The sequence below is a fragment of the Pomacea canaliculata genome, linkage group LG3 (genome assembly GCF_003073045.1).
Source record: "Pomacea canaliculata isolate SZHN2017 linkage group LG3, ASM307304v1, whole genome shotgun sequence".
In the NCBI taxonomy this organism is placed as follows: domain Eukaryota; kingdom Metazoa; phylum Mollusca; class Gastropoda; order Architaenioglossa; family Ampullariidae; genus Pomacea; species Pomacea canaliculata.
Genome location: NC_037592.1, coordinates 18,062,802 through 18,084,199, shown reverse-complemented (window position 1 = coordinate 18,084,199; position 21,398 = coordinate 18,062,802). Strand labels below are relative to the sequence as shown.

At 41.5% G+C, this 21,398-nt stretch overlaps 1 protein-coding gene across 1 annotated transcript; it reads left to right on the top strand.

Annotated features, from left to right (window-relative positions):
* Positions 1-7,045: 7,045 nt before the first annotated feature.
* On the top strand, positions 7,046-12,154 carry LOC112558996. Its single transcript, XM_025229791.1, has 5 exons — positions 7,046-7,142; positions 7,945-8,196; positions 10,824-10,973; positions 11,135-11,457; positions 12,134-12,154. The coding sequence occupies exons 2-5, from the start codon at positions 7,953-7,955 to the stop codon at positions 12,152-12,154; spliced, it is 738 nt and encodes a 245-aa protein (XP_025085576.1). The 5' UTR covers positions 7,046-7,142; positions 7,945-7,952.
* The last annotated feature ends 9,244 nt before the right edge of the window (positions 12,155-21,398 follow it).

The window sequence follows — 21,398 nt, the reverse complement described above, 5'->3', positions numbered from 1 at the left end:
AATAAGTGCAATAAACAGATAGCAATCAGCTCATCAAATGATCTTCACAAAAAAAATCTGACGAGGACTGATCACTGTTTGGCCCATAAATATTGGGAACAAAAATTATCTCACGCCACAAATTTTCTTTATTTTTTCTGTCGTAACGGTTCTGACTGCCCTCTAATTATTTTAGAGTTTTTTGTAATCTTTATTCTTCGTGACATACCTTTTTATCAAACCCTTTTTTTTTAACCAGTTAATTTTAACCAGAGATATAATGCAACTGATTCTGTTTTGACAATCGTTTTTAGCTGACTTCTTCTCTCCACTTCACACACAATGTTTCACTCCTGAATAATATTGTTTGACTTGATCTTGCCTAATGGGCCAGTTGCTAATATTGTTTTTCACTCGAAACCTACGGCCACGTGGGTCTCACGCCAGTACCCTCCACAAAATAATAATATAAAAATTGTATTGACCACGTGACATTGGTAGTCTCCGCTGTCACACGAGCTCCTTTCTGTGGGTGTTTGGTTTCTTCGGTTGTTATACCCTCTGCCCTCCTTGTAGGCCGCTTTTCTCGCCGCCTCTGATTTTTGATTAGCAGCCACTATTATTACCCCAGTGTGTCTAAATACAAGATACCTTACCTGTACCTAAGCAATAGGTCCCCAGAGAGAAAACTATATATACCTTAATGCAACGCCTTATATTGGGGGGTTATGTCTTTCACAATCTAGAGAATTAGCTACAGAAACCGTTCTTAAACTGGTTAACTGTACTTTTTATTTTATAAATATTTATCTTTGGGAATGATGGACAGTCCCTGTTTCTTGGTTCTGTTTTCCGGGGGGTGTTTGTGCGAGGTGTTTTGGTTTTGTTTAATTTTTTTTTTTTTGTATTTTAGCTATTAATTTGTTGATTTGTTTTTTGCTGGTATTTTTCTTGGTTTTCTTATGTTTTATTTGTTCTCATAATGGTTGTTCTATTGTGTTTTTGTTATTATCTTTGGATCTTGGTATGTTTTTTTTCTGTTTATGTTTTTTTTTAATGGTGAATGATTCGTGACCAAATAAATACTTTTATGAAGAAAAATAAAGATTCCTTTTAACATCCAATTTTTTGTTGTATTCACCTTAAATGATGTTTTAAAAGTGGTCCTAACCACATTTGTGATTGATATGACCAATACCGTAAAACAGTGCACGTTTCTTGGTTGAAATCTGTGGAATGTGAGCACATCACTGCGTTTTGTAACCAAAAGAGCAAAGCCCAAAGAAAGTAAACTCCACATTTTCTTCAATTGTAAAGTCTTTCATTATTTAATATCCCAGATACAAACCAACTTCACGTGTGAAGCAGCCCTCGCGTGAACCTGTGTTACAACAGGAAAGCAGGTATTTTACACTAACACCTCGGGCTTTGGCTTTGTTAGCTTGTACTTAGTGAGCTTTGGTTGTACACTTGTTAGCTTGTCCTTAGTTGTTGGCTCATATGGTCACACTCAATAGTTATTGACTTTATTTCTTACATTTGTTAACCACCGTAGGATTTTAAGAGTATTCACCTCGTGTTTCTACATGTACACCAAGCTTATGGAGAATCATTTTGCCCCAGCGCAGGCTTTAACTTTCTCTTTCGTACTTTGGAGTGAGTGAAAACAAGCGGCCAGAAATAAGCACATAAAAAGTTTATAAATTGCGGGTGTTTGAAATGGTGCAGCCATGGGACTTTTACGAGTGCTGCCATGGAAGAGAAAGAGAGAAAAGATAGAATATCGATGTACAAAAGTGAGTAGGACGAACAAACGGTCGCTCTCTCGTGTCACGTGAGGATGATTCACTGCATTCTGGAGCCAGGTCCCTTCGGTCCTTTAAACAGTCGCAAGGCGATGGTTGAGTTCTCCAAGCAGCATATGACTACAGTATATTCCCATCGACTAACCTAACGTGGAGGAACGTGCAGGATTTATCTCCGACATGAGACAGCGAGAAAAAAAGGACTCATTTGGGAGAAAGGAGAACTCTGGAGGGAAAAGTAAGTGGATACGTCCGTACAGAGCTGGGGTGTGCTTGACTGCTTCCATCGTCCATTGCCTATTCACACACATGCATGTTCACACCAATATCTCTCTCCCTCTCTGGCACACACATTATCTTTTAACACAACATACATCACACACATTATCATATAACATAATATAAAGCATAAAATATATGCACACACACACACACGCCCTCTCTTTCTCCCCACCGAGTGCTGTGGATCATCAATACACAAAAGAAAACTTCTTTGGAGATAAATGTCAACCTATCTCTTAGTCTTCTTTCCGTGCCCATTACACCCATCACTTTACTGTCTCTTGGCCAGACACTTACAGTCTTCCATGCCAGGCACTCTTAGTCTCTCAAAGAAAATCTTCAGGTGCCGCCTGTCTGACTTTGGGCAACACAAACGGCCAATTCAGCTAACAGTTGAATAAACAGGAACGATAAATCCCAGTACACAGAGAGTTTGCGATGTGAAAATCTCTTCTTTTCGCCCATTGTTATGCGCATGCGTCAAGCTCATGTCTTCGTGATCTCGTCTGATGACGCGGGAGCGCGCGAGATTTGTCAGCCGGAGAATCGTTGGCAAGCCGTCCTGTCTGAGTCGTCTTAAACTCAATAATGAGATGCGATTAATCTAATAATCAATCAGCCTTCATGCACGAGAGGAGACGTTAAAGGCTCTGGTCGTAATGACCTCGACGATGAAGACAATGAAGTTAGTGGTAGAAGAGTTATTGATAGGCTTCATCTAGAGGCCTATCAACTTCAGAATGAAAATTACCAAGCTGTTCGATCATTCACTTTCATACTCTAAATGGGGATATTTTCTTTGCATCACATTAAAAGCCTACGCAGAATTTGAAAAGATGCCACAAGTGGGACGTTAGGTTGTCGAAAAAAAAGGCTACATGTTATTTTTAATTTTTAAAATTTATTATTATTGTTATTATTTAAATTCTTTCTGCCTATCTGCTAATGCCTCATTGCATGGATGGATGGCTAGTGCATACACTGTTGTCAGCATTAAATGAACCGTGACTGCAAGTTGCAAAGTATTCCACAGGCGTGCAGGAACTAACCACGGTTCTTGTTTTCACTTTTATCAAGAATTTCTATCTTGAAATCCTTGGAAGGAACTAACCACGGTTCCTGTTGACTGTTGTCACTGTTATCAAGAATTTCTTTCTTGAAATCCTTGTAAGATGAACAGAGGACGAAAAGTTGTGATGTCCTTTTCATCTCGCCCATTCTCGTCTGCCCAGTTGCAGGACAGAAAGAACATCATGGCTGTTCAAGGGAGTTAACTACGGTATTGTAACCACTTCGGTTCGCAGTTACATCTTCTCTCGGGGCATTTCCGGTCACGCCTAAGTTGATCCCGTGCTGAGCAAAGCTGACTCCGTGTGGAGGGCTGTCTAATGCATGTTGTGCGGCTTCACAAGCACCAGACTGCACGAGCCCTCCACGACTCCTCGCGAGGATTTGACACGAACTCTCGTGAGTGTCACGTGACTGAGAGTCACACGTAGACGTGAGTCAAGCTAGGTGAGAGGGTAACGGAGACCACAAACTGTACGAGTGTTTGGAGCTGCAGATCATAATGTGAGTGCATCACACTGCTTTGTGAGTGTTACGTTGGATTGTGAAGGTATCACATTTTGGGACTGTTGGATAATCGTATGTATCACACTGTGCTGTCAGGTCTTCACACCGTGATGCGAGTGTATCCACTATGTGCTACGTCACTGTTGTGTGATTAACATCGGATGCAATTTATGTACACTGCTTTGTGATTATTTCACATCGTGCTGTAAATGTATTACACTTTTGTTATCGTTTCACATTTTCTGTAATTATATACACTGCTTGGTGATCGTTGCTGCTTCAGACGAGAGAGCGAAAGTACTGATGTTTTTTTAAAGAAATATGAAAAATTTAAAGACATTCTGTTTATAGAAGCCTATAACCATATAAATACCTTTACCGACACCCTGTGTCCCTTTATTTCATTTGCTGCTGGTTTAGAGAAAGATCCAAATAAACATAAAGGAGAAAGATCACGAAAAGAACAAGCCCCTTCTTGAAACCTTTCCTGTGGACATGAAATTGGGTCTCTTAAAGCTTATTGCCCAAACTCCATGATCATTGTCCTAAGCTATGATATTGATGAAGACAGAATGAACAGGACTCATTATATGCGCTATCGCGGATATCTGAAGGATCTCGGATGGAATGTTGTTCCTACAAGAAGCCATCTACATTTGTTTTCAAAAGAAAAACTATTGTCTAGGGGGGTAGGGGAGAGAGAATTGATTTTTTTGTGATTTATTTCGCTTAACCCACTTGTAGATGAACCTGTAACGGTCTTTACGAAGCATCGATCCCAAGAAAGTTCATATGCGCTCTTTTATGATGGAGGTTAGCTAATATCCCTCAGACAGTTCTTGTTTCTTTCACGATATTGTGTGCAATAACAGGCGAGGAGCAGGGGTCTGGGTGGAACTCTAATAACAGTGTTTTTGTTTCGCCGTGTCTGGGGGCGCTGCTGCTGATGACGATGTTGACGACTCCGTTTTGAGGAAATGGACGGGTAGCGGCGGTGGGTAGCTCAGGATGAGCATCGAATTCCCTGTTTATCGGGGGAAAGCTAAGTTGTTTGCCTGCCTTGATGTGTGGGTGAGGCAAAGCTATTTGTGCTTTCCTTCGATCCTCAAATCGAGGGTTTGGGTTACATGAAGGTTGTGACGTGTGCGCGTTCGTCCGTCCGTTAATTTAAAAAACAGCACGAGTTGTTGTGTGAATTAATTGTGTGACGGGAGTTCGATTTTCACCGAGGTTTTCACCCAGTCGCACGTGATGGACCTTGATCCCAGGATTTGTTGGGAGTTATCGAGGACCATGGACAGGTCTGCATGAAACGACATCAGTTCTACCGACCACTCATCCTGGTAACCTGAAAATATCTTTATTCGGCGAAAAAAATTCTTTCTTCATCGTGTGTGTGTATATACGTTCATTACGAAAATAGTTTGGTCGTCGTTAAAGTGTTTTCACTCTGAAAAGAAGCATTTCCAACTTAAAACGTAAAGAATCTTATTCACACTATTTAGGTATGCTTACTCACTGTGAAAGGAAGCTTTCGTGTTACTAAAACTCGCAATATCTTGACAGCCTGCATATACTTCAGGTAAAGATAAGGTTTTGTATATCGTGCTCTCTAACAATTTTTTTTTCGAAACCGAACAGAAAAGGCAATCATTTCATACTGCATATTTATCAGGTTCAAAAATCGCGAGGAAATAGGATCCACTCATTGTGAAAAAGATTTTCGATTGCTGTGACTTTTGCTTTTCTCTCTGTTCGATTCCTGTAAGATTTAAGAGCATTTCTCTTTGCTGCTCATTCGTTAACATCGAGGTAAACATAAAGTCCACGTCTTTCTTTGCCCGATCCTTTTAATGTAATGAGTTGTTTCCTCAAGCTAAGCAGGGCGAGAGAGAGATGTTGACGGAAACAGTGATGAGGGGGTAGGTGGGTTGTGGAGGATGTGGAGGATGTGGTGAAGCAGTAGTCGTGTTGGTGTCTTGGCAGCAGTCCTGGCGATTTTCGGGTGAGCGCCTGTCAAGCCTGGATTACATCAATGCACACGAAACTGGGGATGATGCCCTGGTTTTAAGGAAGAAACGAAAGATTATATGCTTCTTTTTTTCTTTTTTCTTTTTTTTTTTTCTAGGCTTTCTAGGCCTCGATGGAATCGTCTTAAGTATCTGATCAGGCTTCAGAGCACTGATCTTGTTCTCTTGTTCAAAAAACTACTCAGGGCCGTCATATGAAAAAGTCAATTTTACACACTAGACCTTGATATTGCAGTTGCCACCGAGGTCTTGCTGTGCATACCAAAAAGAAAACCAAACCTCCTGTGTTAGCAAAAATACATCTTTCGCCTTTTGCCCCGAAAAAAGTAATTCTTATTTCGTTATCGGCAAAATGCAATTTTTTATTCTAGGGAATCAGCTGCTTGGAATTCATTATCAGAGAGAAATATATTTTTGTACTTCAGTACCGGCAAAGACACGTTCATTTACAACATCGGCAAATGTGCATCTTAATTTCTTTTTTTTTTTTTATTTAGAACCAAATAAAAGATAATAACATTGCATTTGGTTACATCAGACGAATGTTGACGTACATTTCGGTCCCTGACAAATTGTATGTCATAGTTAGTATTGGCCAGACTTCAGCCACGTGTACTGAGGATGAGAAAATCACTCGATGTTCTCTTGTCTCACTATAGTTTTCCTCTTAACTCGTATTTGTCCTCTCATTAAGCTCAGTGACTAGCATAGAAGTACCCAACTGCTTCAATGTTTGCAAGGTGTGAACAATATTTTGGTGCTTTAATCTTTGCCTGGTGTGCAAGATCTGCTTTAACCTGTGCAATGTGTGCAATATACTTTGTAAGGAGCGCAGCTTAGTGTTGATGTTACTTCTTTTTAACAGTTCACCCAGGTGTGTCAAATATATAAGATCTGATCTTACCTGGGCCCTTAGGCTTCTTTTCTTGCTACAGATGTCACTACTTTGATGTTTATGATATTTTATCTCTCTATCTCTCTGTTCCTCTCTTTTGTCTTCTTCTCTTTCATTTTTATATAAGCATGTAGGTGTGTGTGTGTACGTACATTTGCACATACCACTGAGTACTACTTTGATGGCCACTTTCTACCTGCCTGTTTCCTTCACAATCATTTTTATTCTATATACAAACTATACTGTTATTCAACAGTTTTAGATGCATAGTAATCAGTTTCAGACCAGTTAGGGAACAAATATTTTGTGTGCTTTAACTACTGGCTAGTATTTCAAGAAAAAAATATTTTACTTATCAGTGCTCACCTTATTTTCGAACTTGCGCATGAATAAATGTGTAATGTCAACGGTTGAGAGCCCATTTCAATCTTTTTTTACGGATAGAAAACATCCTGTTGGTTTTTCTCTCGATTCGACACCTCATCACTAACACTGTCGCTACTAACTTAATCTTGGTGAATAAAGAGCTCTGGCTGTCGACGCGGTCGTCGCTTCATCGCACGCATGAGAGCTTAGGTGACGTCACACGCGGCCGGCACGGCGCACAAGCTGATTAAATCTTGTTTCTTATATACCTCTCCAATTTTTTTTAATCCTCTTTCATAACTTGAAAAACTTTCAAGCACCTTCAAAAAGTGGAAGGCACAGACAAGGTGTATGGCTGTGAGCTGTAAATAATCCCGTGTGTCTCCCCCTCCCTGTCGCGCGCTCTGTCTTTTAAACTTTGTATTCCTCTCGACAACATCACTACTCTAGCAGCTTCCTTCGCTTTTCGTAAGATGGCTAGAGGCTGACACCGCCAACGGATTTCAGTTTAAAATTCGTTGGGTTCTATTTAAGTATAAGTTTTTCTTTTCCTCGAGAACTTTAAAATTGTTAAGATGTGTTTACTTTTATATCTCTAAGAGTAGTTGTAAATTATTTCACAGATAAAAGACTATCCATATTAAAGAAGAGTATTTATAAATGTTGACCATTGACTGTTGATTGACATAAAATTTCAAGCTTTGGTTTGTTGAGATTGAAATATTTTTAAAGCTTTGTCAAACATCGGAGTCTTTAAAGTCGTTGACAAACAGTTATAAAAACATTCTTTGTAGTTATTTTAAGTACATAATGCTCTTGCCTTTTAAGTTTCAATCGAAGTTGATAAGAATTACTATAATGAAACCAAATCATAGAAGTATCCATAATTGTTATTTCAGTACAGATGTTTATCTCACTATTCAAACTAGCTTGAAGGGCTGTGTAGGGATGAATGATGTACAATGTGTTGTTGTTTGCCATGTTGTAGGTGTGTCCGTCTGTGTGTTTGCAGGAAAGACGATGACGGACGGCAAGAAGAAGCAGGGGGAGATGGCAGTGATGGGGGATGTGGTCATCCTCCTCTGCATTCTGCTATCAGTTGGCTCCCAGCTGGTGGGGATGCTGGTGCCGGGCTGGTGGGTCTACCCGGCCAACGACAGTGGCTCCATCAACGCCAGCACCACGACCTACGGCTTGTGGGTGACGGTCATTTGCGTGGAGGGCGACTGCAACGAGATTCCGACAGACACATCGGGATCAAACGGTTCGTTTCAACGAAAGAAACTTGAGCAGACATTCTTTTGTGTTTAATATAAACTATAAATAATTTTGCTTTGTACGTAACGTGTTTCCTTTTTCTCGACGCATATGTGACATTAAGAAATGATTGATTTGGAATGTTTTAAAAATCAGTTGTGAAGTAGGTGTTTGCCTGAGTGTGGATTAGATATATAGATAGAATAGGGAAGAGAGAGAGATATCCAAAACAGTAGCATCCGTCTGTTCTCATCAAAATCCTACCAGACATACTATGCATCAATAGTCTTCAGTTGTATCGAATTATTGTAACCAACTGTTACATTTCCTTATTGTAACATTACACACTACTTTATACTTCCTTACTTCGCACTTTGTTTGTGCTGTTTTCGTTTGTTTTCATTGATAAGGGAAAAGAAAATAAAAAATTTCAACAATGAAGTAGTAAGATCCTTTTAATGTTTCAACTTTAAAAATACAACAAAAATTGTATTCGATTTGCATTATCTAGATGTAGACGGCCGTGTGATTGGGAGCCTTGACATCTTATCTGGGATCTCACACACTTCCTTCGTGGCAATAATATTAACTCTTCATGCTTGCTGGAGATGCACATTCTCGCATGTTTCAATTATTTAATGACGCTAGCTAATATCTGTCAGTAGTGAGTTTGTAAATATATAAATATATATTTGTTGGTTTTGATAGCATGAATACTTAATTGTTATCAAAACGTTTGTCGATAGAAATGAAAATATTGTTGACAACTTTCATCGCTCAGATTTATTCCCATTACTCTGTAACAACACTAAACTTTAGCATATGAAGGTTGTAGAACAGTTTAGGAGATGAAGACAGGAAAGCTGTGCGAGCCCTGTAGTAGGACCACCGGTGAGAACTCCAGGTTCTTTTTATACAAAACTGTAAAAAACTCAATTGATTTGCTGTCTTAGAGGGTATTAATAGGATGGTGTAGAGGTTTAACCAGACAGTAAACTATCAAAGCCTGAGGGTTTAATTAACGTACACATTTTATTGTTTGCGATGGACCCGGTGTTGCGATGTACGAGTGTCACGTGCACTCAGACCGAGCTGCGCCGACTGACACCGAGGATGGTTATCATCGAGCCTCGTGTTCAGATGGAGATGGGGGAAAGTGTGTGAAGAGAAAAGAACTTTGCGGGAGGACTGTTAAAGCACTACTCGAGACCTAATCTAGAAACATTAATAGAGAGACTGTAGTGGTGGTAAGGGGACGCCTAGAAATATCCAGTACTTCTCACTTCAGACAGTAAACACTTTCTCCGCATCCGAGTAACAGCTGTGGGTGCCGTGGGCAAGAAGGTCTCGGGGTGTGGACAGATGGTCCTCACGATACGTGCAGGTTGTAGATGTTGATGAGTTTAGTGCCGCGAGTAAGCCTCAGTCCCCACCTCACCCCGGAGCAGTAAGTTGAGAGTGTTAGCGGAGAGCCGGCAATTAACCCCGGTATTAGACCTTGTTTTCTGATCCACCACTAAATATAACCGTTTTTCGTTCAATTTTGGTTCAGGGTTAAAATATGTCAGAAATAAAAATATATTTAATGTGAATTTTTGGCAGTATTTACCAGAATATATGATTAACCAGGTTTAGGTGAACACAGGCACTAGCTATTTTTTAATATTAGCAATTTAGCAGCCGAACCACTGCCAACGATTTTTTTTTTAAATGATGAGCACACCTTACAAAAGAAACTGTCTTTTTGGTTGAACTTAGCTAGCTATGATCAATGAACTTACTCGGCGATGTTACTGGGAAGCTGTTTTGAAAGGTTCTAATGTACAGTCTTTTAAAATGTAAATTTATCTTCTGGAAAAGAGTTTAGCACAATTAACCGTATCTTAAAGGAGCCATGTTATTTATTTAGAATAGGAATGTACAACAATTGCTAAGACTTACCATGTGGCCACTATCTCTTTTCTCCAACTGAAAAACTCTCTAAGGTCTCATAAACTAATCTCACACCTGTTGGACAAGCTTCTTCAGTTTTGCCTGAAACGTGTTGCCTACAGCTACCTGTACCTAGCACCTGGCACCTGACAGTTTCCAATCTCATGAAATATTTATTTCTTTTGTCTGCTTTTGTAGAAGTTTATATGTTCTCGCTGTACTGCTTTATTCATATATGTATATGCGTTCGTGCGTGTCTTTGCACGTTTGTTGTTTGGGGAGTGGAAATGTGTATCGCTATGTAACCCTCTGAGTATTAGTGAGAATATCGTTATATAGAAATGCTTAATTAGCTATGTTCCTCATTTAACAGAATTACTATCATTGTGCATTAAGAGGTGGTCTATGAACTTTGCACTTTGTATTTATATGACTATACGAGGTGTGGGATCCTTCAGAAAAAATATCCAGATCTTCTCTTTTGCCTTTGCCAATGCTTCAAAAAGAAATACAATTTAAAAAATTAAAATAAGTAGTTATTGTTATCTTTCTTAGAAATTCAAAAAGGAAACAAAACACAGTTGATCATTTGAAAAATATAGTAATATAGTGATATGTGGTTTCATGTGTGACGAAAAAGTGGTTTGTCCTGCTGACTACTTTTTACTTCCTTTACTTTCTATGTCCTCAATTTCGTTGCAGCCTGGTTGCAAGTAACTCAGGTGTTTGAGAGTGTGGCCGTTGGCTTCTGCCTGCTGGCGGCAGCCTGTCTCGTGGTGACCAACCTGAGAAGCGAGTTAGAACTCTTCCTTCTGCTTCGCCGCCTTTCTGTCTTCCTCCTCGCGGCTTCAGGTGGGTTCCTCCGTCCCTCCCCTGAGCAGCCATCAGCATAGTTCTGAGCCTGTTCTTTTCAATTTTTAAAGATGCAATTTTAACAGCCTAGTGGTCGCTAGTAACAGCAACAATGTCAGTGATCACGATTTTAACTCTTGTTTACTTCTTCTGTCATTCAGCAACTTCTGTCTTGATCGGGATGGCTGTGTTTCTGAAGAAGTCTTCAGGTCTAGCTCGCTACCCGCTGCGCAGCACCTTTGTTGGTCGTCTGGAGTGGCCCATCGCATTCTCCATCGTGTCGGCCTGTCTGACTGTCTTCGTGGCGTCATCATCGGCGACAAGCTTCGCCGGCAACACCAGGAGGACCTCACTGTCCGCCCAGTGCCGTAGTGGTGTCAACCTCGCATGCAACACATTCTCAAACAACGATGGGATCATTCTGCCATGGATTGTTTGTGCTAGAGCATCAACAGCCTCTTCAAGACAGATGATGACTAAAAGCGTGAGCTCGGCTGCGAGCTTTTGTGCCGAAATCTCAAACTATCTTGTACAGTCAATGATGACAAGTGTCACAAATGTTGTCCGTTTATGATAGATAAGAACTCCGTCTCTGAAGTGCATTCACGGAGCTGATGTACGAGAAGAGACCTGTGAAGTGAAGATTTTGTTTTTGGTTATATTTGCTTCTAAGGAAATCAGTAATTACTCTTTACCGTCGTTCATTGCTGTATCATGTCACATATCTAATTCGTCAAAACAATAACAAATGATCATGTCATTAAGTTGTTACTGTTGTGACATTTCATGTCACTAATTCTGCCTGGATTTGGGTTTGGCATGTAAATCAGACTTTAACCAGGATTCCTGCTCATAGCACCGATATAACTCCTATACTATCGACCTGCTTTGTATGTACTTCCGACTTATTAGGAGCGTTTAGCCGAATTAACCCCTGTAACCTGATATTAACCTGATATTAACCTGATAGTCTGTGTCGTCATCATCTTTATTTTTAACGCTGTTGCTGCTTACCTACAATTCTTCTGGGTTTTTTTTTAAGTACTGCTCTTTTCGCGTTTCGTTTCTGAATGCTTCTGTATATTTTACATCAAGTAACAAAATTCCTACAAGCCACACGAATCTGATTTTGATAGGAAATTGTATGATTGCGTGTCCAGTTTGGAGCTTTCTCCGCCTAAAGAGACTTTTCGCAGTTCTTTCCAGTTTTATCAAGTGGATTTGCACGCTCATGAGCTCATTAGTGCAGGCCCTCTCTCTCTCTGTCACACACACACACACACACACACGTATTACACACACACGCACGCACAAATACACAAACAGCAGAAGAGAGAGAGAGAGAGAAAAGAACCTGTAAAACACAAGACAGAAGAAGGGAGAAAAATGGATTGGTGAGTGAATGTACAAGAAATTGTCAGAAAATGGCGAACTTGCTTATGACCCACTACCTACTGTTTTCATTATGCTTGCAAAAGTTTTGAAATAAACATTTCATATTTTCTACCTTCAGTAACATAACCGTTTTACATTTTTCTACCTTTCTACCTATCAACGCTTGGCAATCCCTTACTTCATTTCCATCCCTACTTCATTCGACAGCAAAAGTAAAAGCTGAGGGCTGCCACGTGAGATGCTATCGGAGGCAGGAGAGGAAAGAGCTGTTCTTTACGCCTCGTGGCCCGGGGGAAGGCAATTTTTAACTGTAGTCCTGTCCTCCCGATGTCAGCGCAGAAGTGAACTGACAGTAAAGAGTCGCTAAAGCTGAATTCCGAAAATGTAAAGCCCTTTCATGTAAACAAGAAAACAAATTTAAATTCCGTTTGCGTAGCTTAAATTGAAAGTCTAAAAAACTGGACAATATTTTAAGAATTGACAACCCTCCTCGGAATTGTGTTAACAATCGTTCACAAACGCACTTTGGGGAAAAAGAATGGCTTTCATTCACATCACCCGATAGCAAAGCCCACATAACTGCTCAAGATTCTCCTCGTTGTGGACGTGACGAAGTCTGGAAGCTTGACAGCTTTAGGAGTTAAACTCAGTTACGAACCTGCCTTTCTTAAACCTGCTTCAAGGCTCAACCACTAACACTTCTGCCCTTGCATCACGGAGACCTTGGTACAAAGTGCATCTCCTGTCCTGACCTTTTTATTAACCTTTTTATTATTATTTTCAGCTCAGAATTCGCACACAAAATCACACAGGCACACATTGCAGAGTTTGCATTTTGATGTGTGCTTCCTTCATTGCGGTTTTGTTTTGTCTTCTATTTTCATTGCTCACGCCTAACATTTCACTCCCACAAATCAAGTTATATACTACTTTCGATGAAAGTGTATAAAGTAAATTGTTCTGTTCAGCCATGTCATTCCATTCTTTTCTGTTTGTTCTCATTATATCCCTCTTATCCTCGTTTCTCTCTCGCTCTCTGTGTCAAAAGCATCATTTATTATCAAAATAAGGCTTTATTCGTAATAAATGAAATAACATTGTAAAACAGAGATAAAAACATAACTGTCATCAAAGTTAGAGAGCAGTGCACACTCTTTGATGTCTGTGACATCACGACTGTCCTTTATCTCGAGTTCTCGCGAGACTTTGTAAAAGATGAGAGAAAACCTCGCGTGTATTGTCACGTGGACACTGCACTCACAGTGGTTTGTCTGAACACATTTGTGGTCATGTCCCCTGAAGTCAAAGCAAAATTTGGATAATTGTATCAAATATTCCAGAGATGTCCTCCACAGTTATTTTTATTATTTCGCTCGCGTTTTAGCGCGGACAGTTTTTACTTTTTGAATTTGTATGCCGCTGCTGATAAAGATTCACGCTTTTTTTAAGGTCAATTAAAGTTTGGAAAAACTTCAGGGTGTCCTGAAAATTGTATTGACAGAACAAAATCTGACAGATTGTTTTCTTTCATGTGTCCCACAATTTTTCTGCTAGATTAGTTTTGGCATTTAATTCCAATCCTAATGCCCAGGGTTGTCCATGGGACATATTTTTCTATCCCGTCCATCCCGTCCCATGGCAATTTATGCCTGTCCCATCCCGTCCCATCCCACGGGATGTTTCCCATGGGATTCCCATGGTATTAACAATCCTATGGACAACACTGAAAACCACTTTTCGGCTTTTGTTCTATAATTCCTGCTACTTCACATACAATAGATGATTCAGAGGAAAGATTTAAATCCTTGATGAATGAAATAACAGTAAATTTATTTTGCAATATCAAGTATCGACTACCATGGGAAATACAAATGTGTGCTGTCCCATCCCATCCATCCTATGGGACGTTTCCCATGGGATTCCCATGGATTCCCATTCCTATGGACAACACTGCTAATGCCTAAAAATAAATTCTACCAGAGGAAATCTACTTACTATTACTAATGTTAATATAAATAATTTAAAAAAAAAAAAAAATAATAATGGGATTCATATAACACATAATCCTCTTTGCCGCAGTTCTTATGCGATTTTCTAAAAGACTGCCAAGAACACCAAACACATAATAATATCAACCTTGTACAACAAGATTTCACATTGCGCTTGCAATACTGAACATATAGTTTTTATCGTGAAATGCAGTAGCCAGAACTGCAAACCTCTAGAACAGCGGTTCTCAACCTTTTACATGTGACGACCCCCCTGACGAACACCGGTACGTCCGCGACCCCCTTAGCCAGCTAGGTCGGTGGAAGAGCGGGGGGGGGGGGGGAGGGAGCCCTAGCTAACGTCGAACGCCGCGTCGAAGAAATCAATACAAATCAACAACGGAAGAACAAAGTTCGTATCTGCAAGAAGTATAACTGTTAATGAAATTTTACTAAAGCAAATTCTGCGGGGCTAATAAATATTATTTTTATTAATTTTATTGGACACTCTCTTTGATTAATGAGAAGGTTGAGCCTGCTTGCTGTTGCATAGAGAAGCGAACCTGTGTGCGATGTTCGTACCCACTGCTATTCGCAACTCAGCCTCTGCGTCCACACGATTTCTGTATTGAGACTTCAGTGCTGCCAATGCTGAAAATCCTTGCTCACACATATATGAAGTTGAAAATGTTAGAAGAACTTTCATTGCTTTCTCAGAAAGCACCGTTGATGCTAATCCAGAATGTTGGCACTGGTGTTGTTTGGAAGACCATTTTCAGGGATTGGTCACTCGAAAGGTCGATGAGCTGCTCTTCTTCTTGCGTGGACAACCCGCTTGTGCTAGGATCAGCCAGAAATGGATTACGAATCCAATCGTATTTAGTCACATCAATTTCAGCGAAGTAATGCTGAAACCTTTCTTGCAGTCCGTTTAGATGGGCAATAATTACATTCTTCACCTGATCAAGTTGTTAGCCTTGCACTTACACAAGCACGGAAACATATCAAAAAATATTTTCTTGGCGTATCTTTTGCGTCCACAACGAAATGTTTCGGACGAAAGCATTCATCTTGTCAGTTGTTTGTAATATGGTGGTGTCTTTCCCTTGTCTGGTCATGCCTTCTGTCAGGGACCTATAGAGTACTAGGACTGAGCAGTGAGCACGTGCGAATGAAAGGGTGTGAATGATGGACGTTTCCTGAATGCGTGCCTTTTAGATGTTTAAAAAAAAAAAAAGAGAGGTGTGACTGGAGAGGGAGAGGGGAGTCAGCGATGAGAGATTGGGGGAGAGAGAGGGCAAAAGGCGAGAGGAGGGAGATTGGAGGCTTAATTGTTGAGAGGGGGATTGTGTTTTGAGTTTGGAAGTGAGAAGTCACTGCATTGCCGAGACAGTGTAGTTGAATAGGAGAAGACATTTGGAGTTTGATCGCCCTCACCACTCGTTACACAATGTAAACTATTTCACTAATACCGGTATAAGAAACTTTTTTAAAAAAATGACCACCTTCGCGACCCCCTTGTAGGCACGTCGCGACCCCCCAGGGGGTCGCGACCCACAGGTTGAGAACCGCTGCTCTAGAATATCTGGAAGAAAACGTGGGCCATTAGGACCCCAAATACTTGTTTAAGAAGAGCTCGGTGGTGGGGGACCCACAGCAAGCAGGAGAATAGCGGACAAAATTGAGAAATCCGGGGGAGCAGGAAGCAAGATGACACATTATGGGACAATAGCACGTAAGAGATAATGAAGTCAACAACTTTTTTTCAAAGTTTCATCGCTATCTTAATAATGATTTAGTTTATTCGATGAAAGCGGGGCCTGCTGCAAAACAGCAATAATGTTGGCCCCCATCTCAGCTCGTTTGGACAGTTTCGGTTAGCTTTACTTCCAAACACCATCACCCTGGCTTAATTTTCTGAATCGCTTCTTCTCGAAGAACTTAATCTCCATACTACGCCTATATAGGATTACGAAAATAGACTTTGCAGCTCTACCAGCGGCAGTTTGGGGCGATACTGAGTGATGGCTGTCCTGTACTTCAGATGTTTGTTCTTAACTAAACCAAGAGGCTCCGTTATTAACTGCCTGCAATTCAGTGTAGGCAAATTGCGCGGCGGACCTGAAGAGCCGCCTCCTGCTGCAGGTTTTGTCCCCCGTGGTTGTGGCTGCTGTTGCCGGCAGTTAATAAAACATAAATGTCACAGGTGATAACCAACACTTTCTTGTTGTACACAGGGATAGAGTGTTGATATAAGTTCGCAGAGAAATTTGCCGGCAACCAAAAATGTTTATACACAAATCTGTACCATCATCACCACTGTCGTCACTATTATCATCACTGTCATTAATATTACCTTCATCTCTTGTCGCAAGAAATGTAGAAAACCTTACATAAGTCGAAGTGAATTTTCATTTTATTTATCAGTAATTTCCAGCAAGGAATCTCTCTATGTATATATTTATCTACCCATGTTTTTTCCTCTTTTTCTCTGTGTTTCATAGAATGTTCTACAGTCTTCAATCTGACCAGAGGATTATGATCAATGTAACGTAAGGAAGTTTGAAACGTTCGATAATTTACATACAGTATATTACCTCTTAACTCAGTCTTCCAGCCAATCGTGAAAGAATTTATCCTAAGAGGCAGAAGCCTGATTTCTTTTTTCTTTTAGCCCGTCCTCCTGCCTCATACCGGCTATTCTGGGATGTCTCCAACTCACTGGGTCCCCAATCTTGACGACCGGCTTTTAATGCTTGAATAAAACTCGACAGGAAAATATGCTTTTACGTGAAGACTGCGACAGCAAGGTACATGCAGCACTGAGTAATTAGTCACGATTCTCTACCCAGACTCACACCAAAAGCACGGGAACCTCCCTTCTCCACGAGAAAGACGAAACGGGAGAGAGAGGAGGGAGAGGAATAGAGGATATAGATGAAAAGAGAGCAGACAGAAAAAATAGACAGACCGACAGAAAAGAGATATAGGGAACAAAGAATGGAGAGAGGAAGAGAGAAAAAGAGAGACAGAGAGATAGAAAGAGGGACATGGGGAACACAGAACAGAGAGAGGTAGGGAGAGAGATGAGAGAAAAAAAGAGAGCAGAAGACTTCTATCTGAACATACTGTCATGGTCAGGACTGAATGTATTTTCCACAAACAAACAAAACTAGAATATATAAAGGAGAGAAGGATGAACAGCGCAAATAACACAAACAAAGACAATGAAATTTTCAAACTTTATTTTATTGCTTTTTTGTCTTTCTTTTTATCTCCTCTTTCTTTCCTCATACACCACTGTTAGTTTGGCTCTAGTATGTTTGTTTCATTTTGGACAACCCAATGAAAAGGAGTAAGACAGGAAAAAGAAGCAACAACAATAATAACAACAAATTATAGTTGCAACTGAAAACTCATTTAATTTATTTGCAGTTTCAAAACTTCCCCTTCATCTCACGATTCACGTAACATTACAAGAAATTCAAAGTTTCTTATTTGCAGGTGAAGTACAGGTATCCAAACAAAATCATGTGCTGGAGGCACTGTCATTTTTCACATTGATATATAACAAAGTAATATCACCAGTACAACAATGGAAACACAAAAATTTAACACTGGCACTGGTCTACAGTTGATATCTGAAAGCTGGCCATAGAAACATTGGAACCCCTGATCTTCAGCAAATTACTAACAATCTGAAGTTGAGTGTTGTTTGCCTTAGCTTCTTTAAGAGATGTTGGGCAATCTTCTGGCCATCTGTACAACAAAATAATAGTTGATGCATTTATTCAACAGCAGTTCCTTTTGTTGAAGAGAAAACAATGAACTACACCATTATCACACTTGACTAAGTACCATTCTTAAGATGTTTATTCTTTGTGTTCAATAATTTCATCAGACTTTGTCTCAGACTGTGTGACTCCCCATGAATAATCAATAACATTTTAATGAATAAAATACCTTATAAGCAGATAAGAAGATCTCGAGAGAATATATTGCACATGGTCCTTAATGTTTTGTGGGGTTGCAGAGATGTATTATTCACTTCCACTTGCTTTCATGCTCCGATGACATTCTTGGATTTTGCCTGCCTTTCCCTTCCCTTCTTAAGTCTCAAATACAGTATCTCAGCTGCGGAAAATACAATCAGAAGACACCATTGAGTGAGTGAGAGAGAGTGAGTGAGAGTGTGTGAGTGTGAGAGTGAGTGAGTGAGAGAGTGAGAGTGAGTGAGTGTGAGAGTGAGAGAGTGAGTGAGAGTGTGTGAGTGTGAGAGTGTGAGTGAGTGTGAGAGAGTGAGTGTGAGAGTGAGGTGAGTGAGAGTGAGTGAGTGAGAGTGAGATGAGTGAGAGTGAGTGAGAGTGAGTGTGAGTGAGAGTGAGTGAGAGTGAGTGAGAGTGAGTGAGTGAGTGAGGCGTGTGAGTGAGTGAGAGTGAGTGTGAGTGAGTGAGTGAGTGTTGAGTGAGAGTGATGAGAGTGAGGTGAGAGTGAGTGAGAGTGAGTGGGAGTGAGCAGTGTGAGTGAGAGAAGTGAGTGAGTGGTGAGTGAGTGAGAGTGAGTGAGTGAAGAGTGATGCAGAGTGATGAGTGTGAGTGTGTGAGTGAGTGCTGTGTGAGAGAGTGTGGTAGTGAGTGAGTGAGTGAGAGCGAGTGAGCGAGTGAGTGTGAGTGAGAGAGTGAGTAGTAGTGAGTGAGTGTGTGAGTGAGTGAGTGAGTGAGATGAGTGAGTGAGAGTGTGAGTGTGAGTGAGAGTGAGTGAGTGAGAGTGAGTGAGTGAGTGAGTGTGCAGTGAGTGTGATGAGAGAGTGAGTGAGTGGAGAGTTGAGAGAGTGAGTGTGATGAGTGAGTGAGTGAGTGAGTGAGAGTGTGTGAGTGAGAGTGAGTGAGTGAGTGAGTGAGAGTGTAAGACAGAGTGAGTCGATGGAGTGAGTGAGTGAGTGAGAGTAGTGAGAGTGAGTGAGTGAGTGAGTGAGAGTGAGTGAGAGTGTGAGAGTGTGAGTGAGAGAGTGAGTGTGAGTGTGAGTGTGAGTGAGTGTGAGTGAGTGAGAGAGTGAGAGTGAGTGAGTGAGTGAGTGAGTGTGAGTGAGTGAGTGAGTGAGTGAGTGACGTGAGTGAGTTGAGTGAGTGAGTGAGAGTGAGTGAGAGTGAGTGAGTGAGTGTGAGAGTGAGTGTGAGTGAGTGTGAGTGAGTGAGTGAGTGAGAGTGAGTGACGAGTGAGAGTGAGAGTGAGAGTGTGAGTGAGTGTGAGAGTGAGAGTGAGTGTGAGTGTGAGTGTGAGAGTGAGTGTGAGTGAGTGAGAGTGAGGTGAGTGAGAGTGAGAGTGAGTGAGTGTGAGTGAGTGTGAGAGTGTGAGAGTGAGTGAGTGTGAGTGAGAGTGAGAGTGTGAGAGTGAGTGAGAGTGAGAGTGAGTGTGAGTGAGTGTGAGAGTGATGTGAGAGTGAGTGTGAGAGTGAGTGAGTGAGTGAGAGTGAGAGTGAGTGAGTGAGTGAGTGTGAGAGTGTGAGAGTGAGTGAGTGAGTGAGTGAGAGTGAGAGTGAGTGCAGTGAGTGAGTGAGTGAGAGTGAGTGAGTGAGTGAGAGTGAGAGTGAGTGAGTGAGTGAGAGTGATGAGTGCAGTGTGAGTGAGTGTGAGTGAGTGAGTGTGAGAGTGAGAGTGAGTGAGTGTGAGAGAGTGAGTGAGTGTGAGTGAGAGTGAGTGAGAGTGAGTGAGAGTGAGTGAGTGAGAGTGAGTGAGTGAGTGAGTGAGTGAGTGAGTGAGTGAGAGTGAGTGAGTGAGTGAGTGAGTGTGAGTGAGAGTGAGAGTGAGTGTGAGAGTGAGTGAGAGTGAGTGAGTGTGAGTGAGTGAGTGAGTGAGAGTGAGAGTGAGTGAGATCGAGTGAGAGTGAGTGAGTGGAGTGAGTGAGAGTGTGAGTGAGTGAGTGAGTGAGAGTGAGTGAGAGTGAGAGTGTGAGTGAGTGAGTGAGAGTGAGTGTGAGTGAGGAGAGAGTGAGTGAGTGAGAGTGAGTGAGAGTGAGTGAGTGGAGTGAGTGTGAGTGTGAGTGAGTGAGTGAGAGTGAGTGAGTGAGTGAGTGAGAGTGGTGAGTGAGTGAGAGAGTGAGAGTGTGAGAGAGTGAGAGTGAGTGAGAGAGTGTGAGTGAGTGAGAGTGAGTGAGAGTGAGTGAGAGTGAGTGTGAGAGTGAGTGAGAGTGAGTGAGTGAGTGAGTGAGAGTGAGTGAGTGTGAGTGAGTGAGAGTGAGTGAGTGAGTGAGTGAGTGTGTGAGAGAGTGAGAGTGAGTGTGAGAGTGAGTGTGAGTGTGAGTGAGAGTGAGTGAGTGAGTGAGAGTGAGTGAGTGAGTGAGTGAGTGAGTGAGAGTGAGTGTGAGTGAGTGAGTGTGAGAGTGAGTGAGAGTGAGTGAGTGAGAGTGAGTGTGAGAGTGAGTTGAGAGTGAGTGTGTGAGTGAGTGAGTGGTGAGTGAGTGAGAGTGAAGTGTGAGTGAGTGAGAGGAGTGAGTGAGAGTGAGAGTGAGTGAGAGTGTGAGTGAGTGAGAGTGAGAGTGAGAGTGAGTGTGAGGTGAGTGAGTGTGAGTGAGTGAGTGATGAGTGAGTGAGAGTGAGTGTGAGTGAGTGAGTGAGTGAGAGTGAGTGAGAGGAGTGAGTGAGTGAGTGAGAGTGAGTGTGAGTGAGAGTGAGTGCTGAGAGAGTGAGTGTGAGAGTGAGTGTGAGTGAGTGAGTGAGAGTGAGTGTGAGTGAGAGTGAGAGTGAGTGAGAGTGAGTGTGAGAGTGAGTGGAGTGAGTGAGTGAGTGAGTGAGAGTGAGTGTGAGAGTGTGAGTGTGAGAGTGAGTGAGTGAGAGTGAGAGAGTGAGTGAGAGTGAGTGTGAGAGTGAGAGGTGAGAGAGTGAGTGAGTGAGAGTGAGTGAGTGAGAGTGAGAGAGTGAGTGAGTGAGAGTGAGTGTGAGTGAAGTGAGTGAGAGTGAGAGTGAGTGAGAGAGTGAGTGTGAGAGACGTGAGAGTGAGAGTGAGTGAGTGTGAGAGTGAGTGAGTGAGAGGTGTGAGTGTGAGTG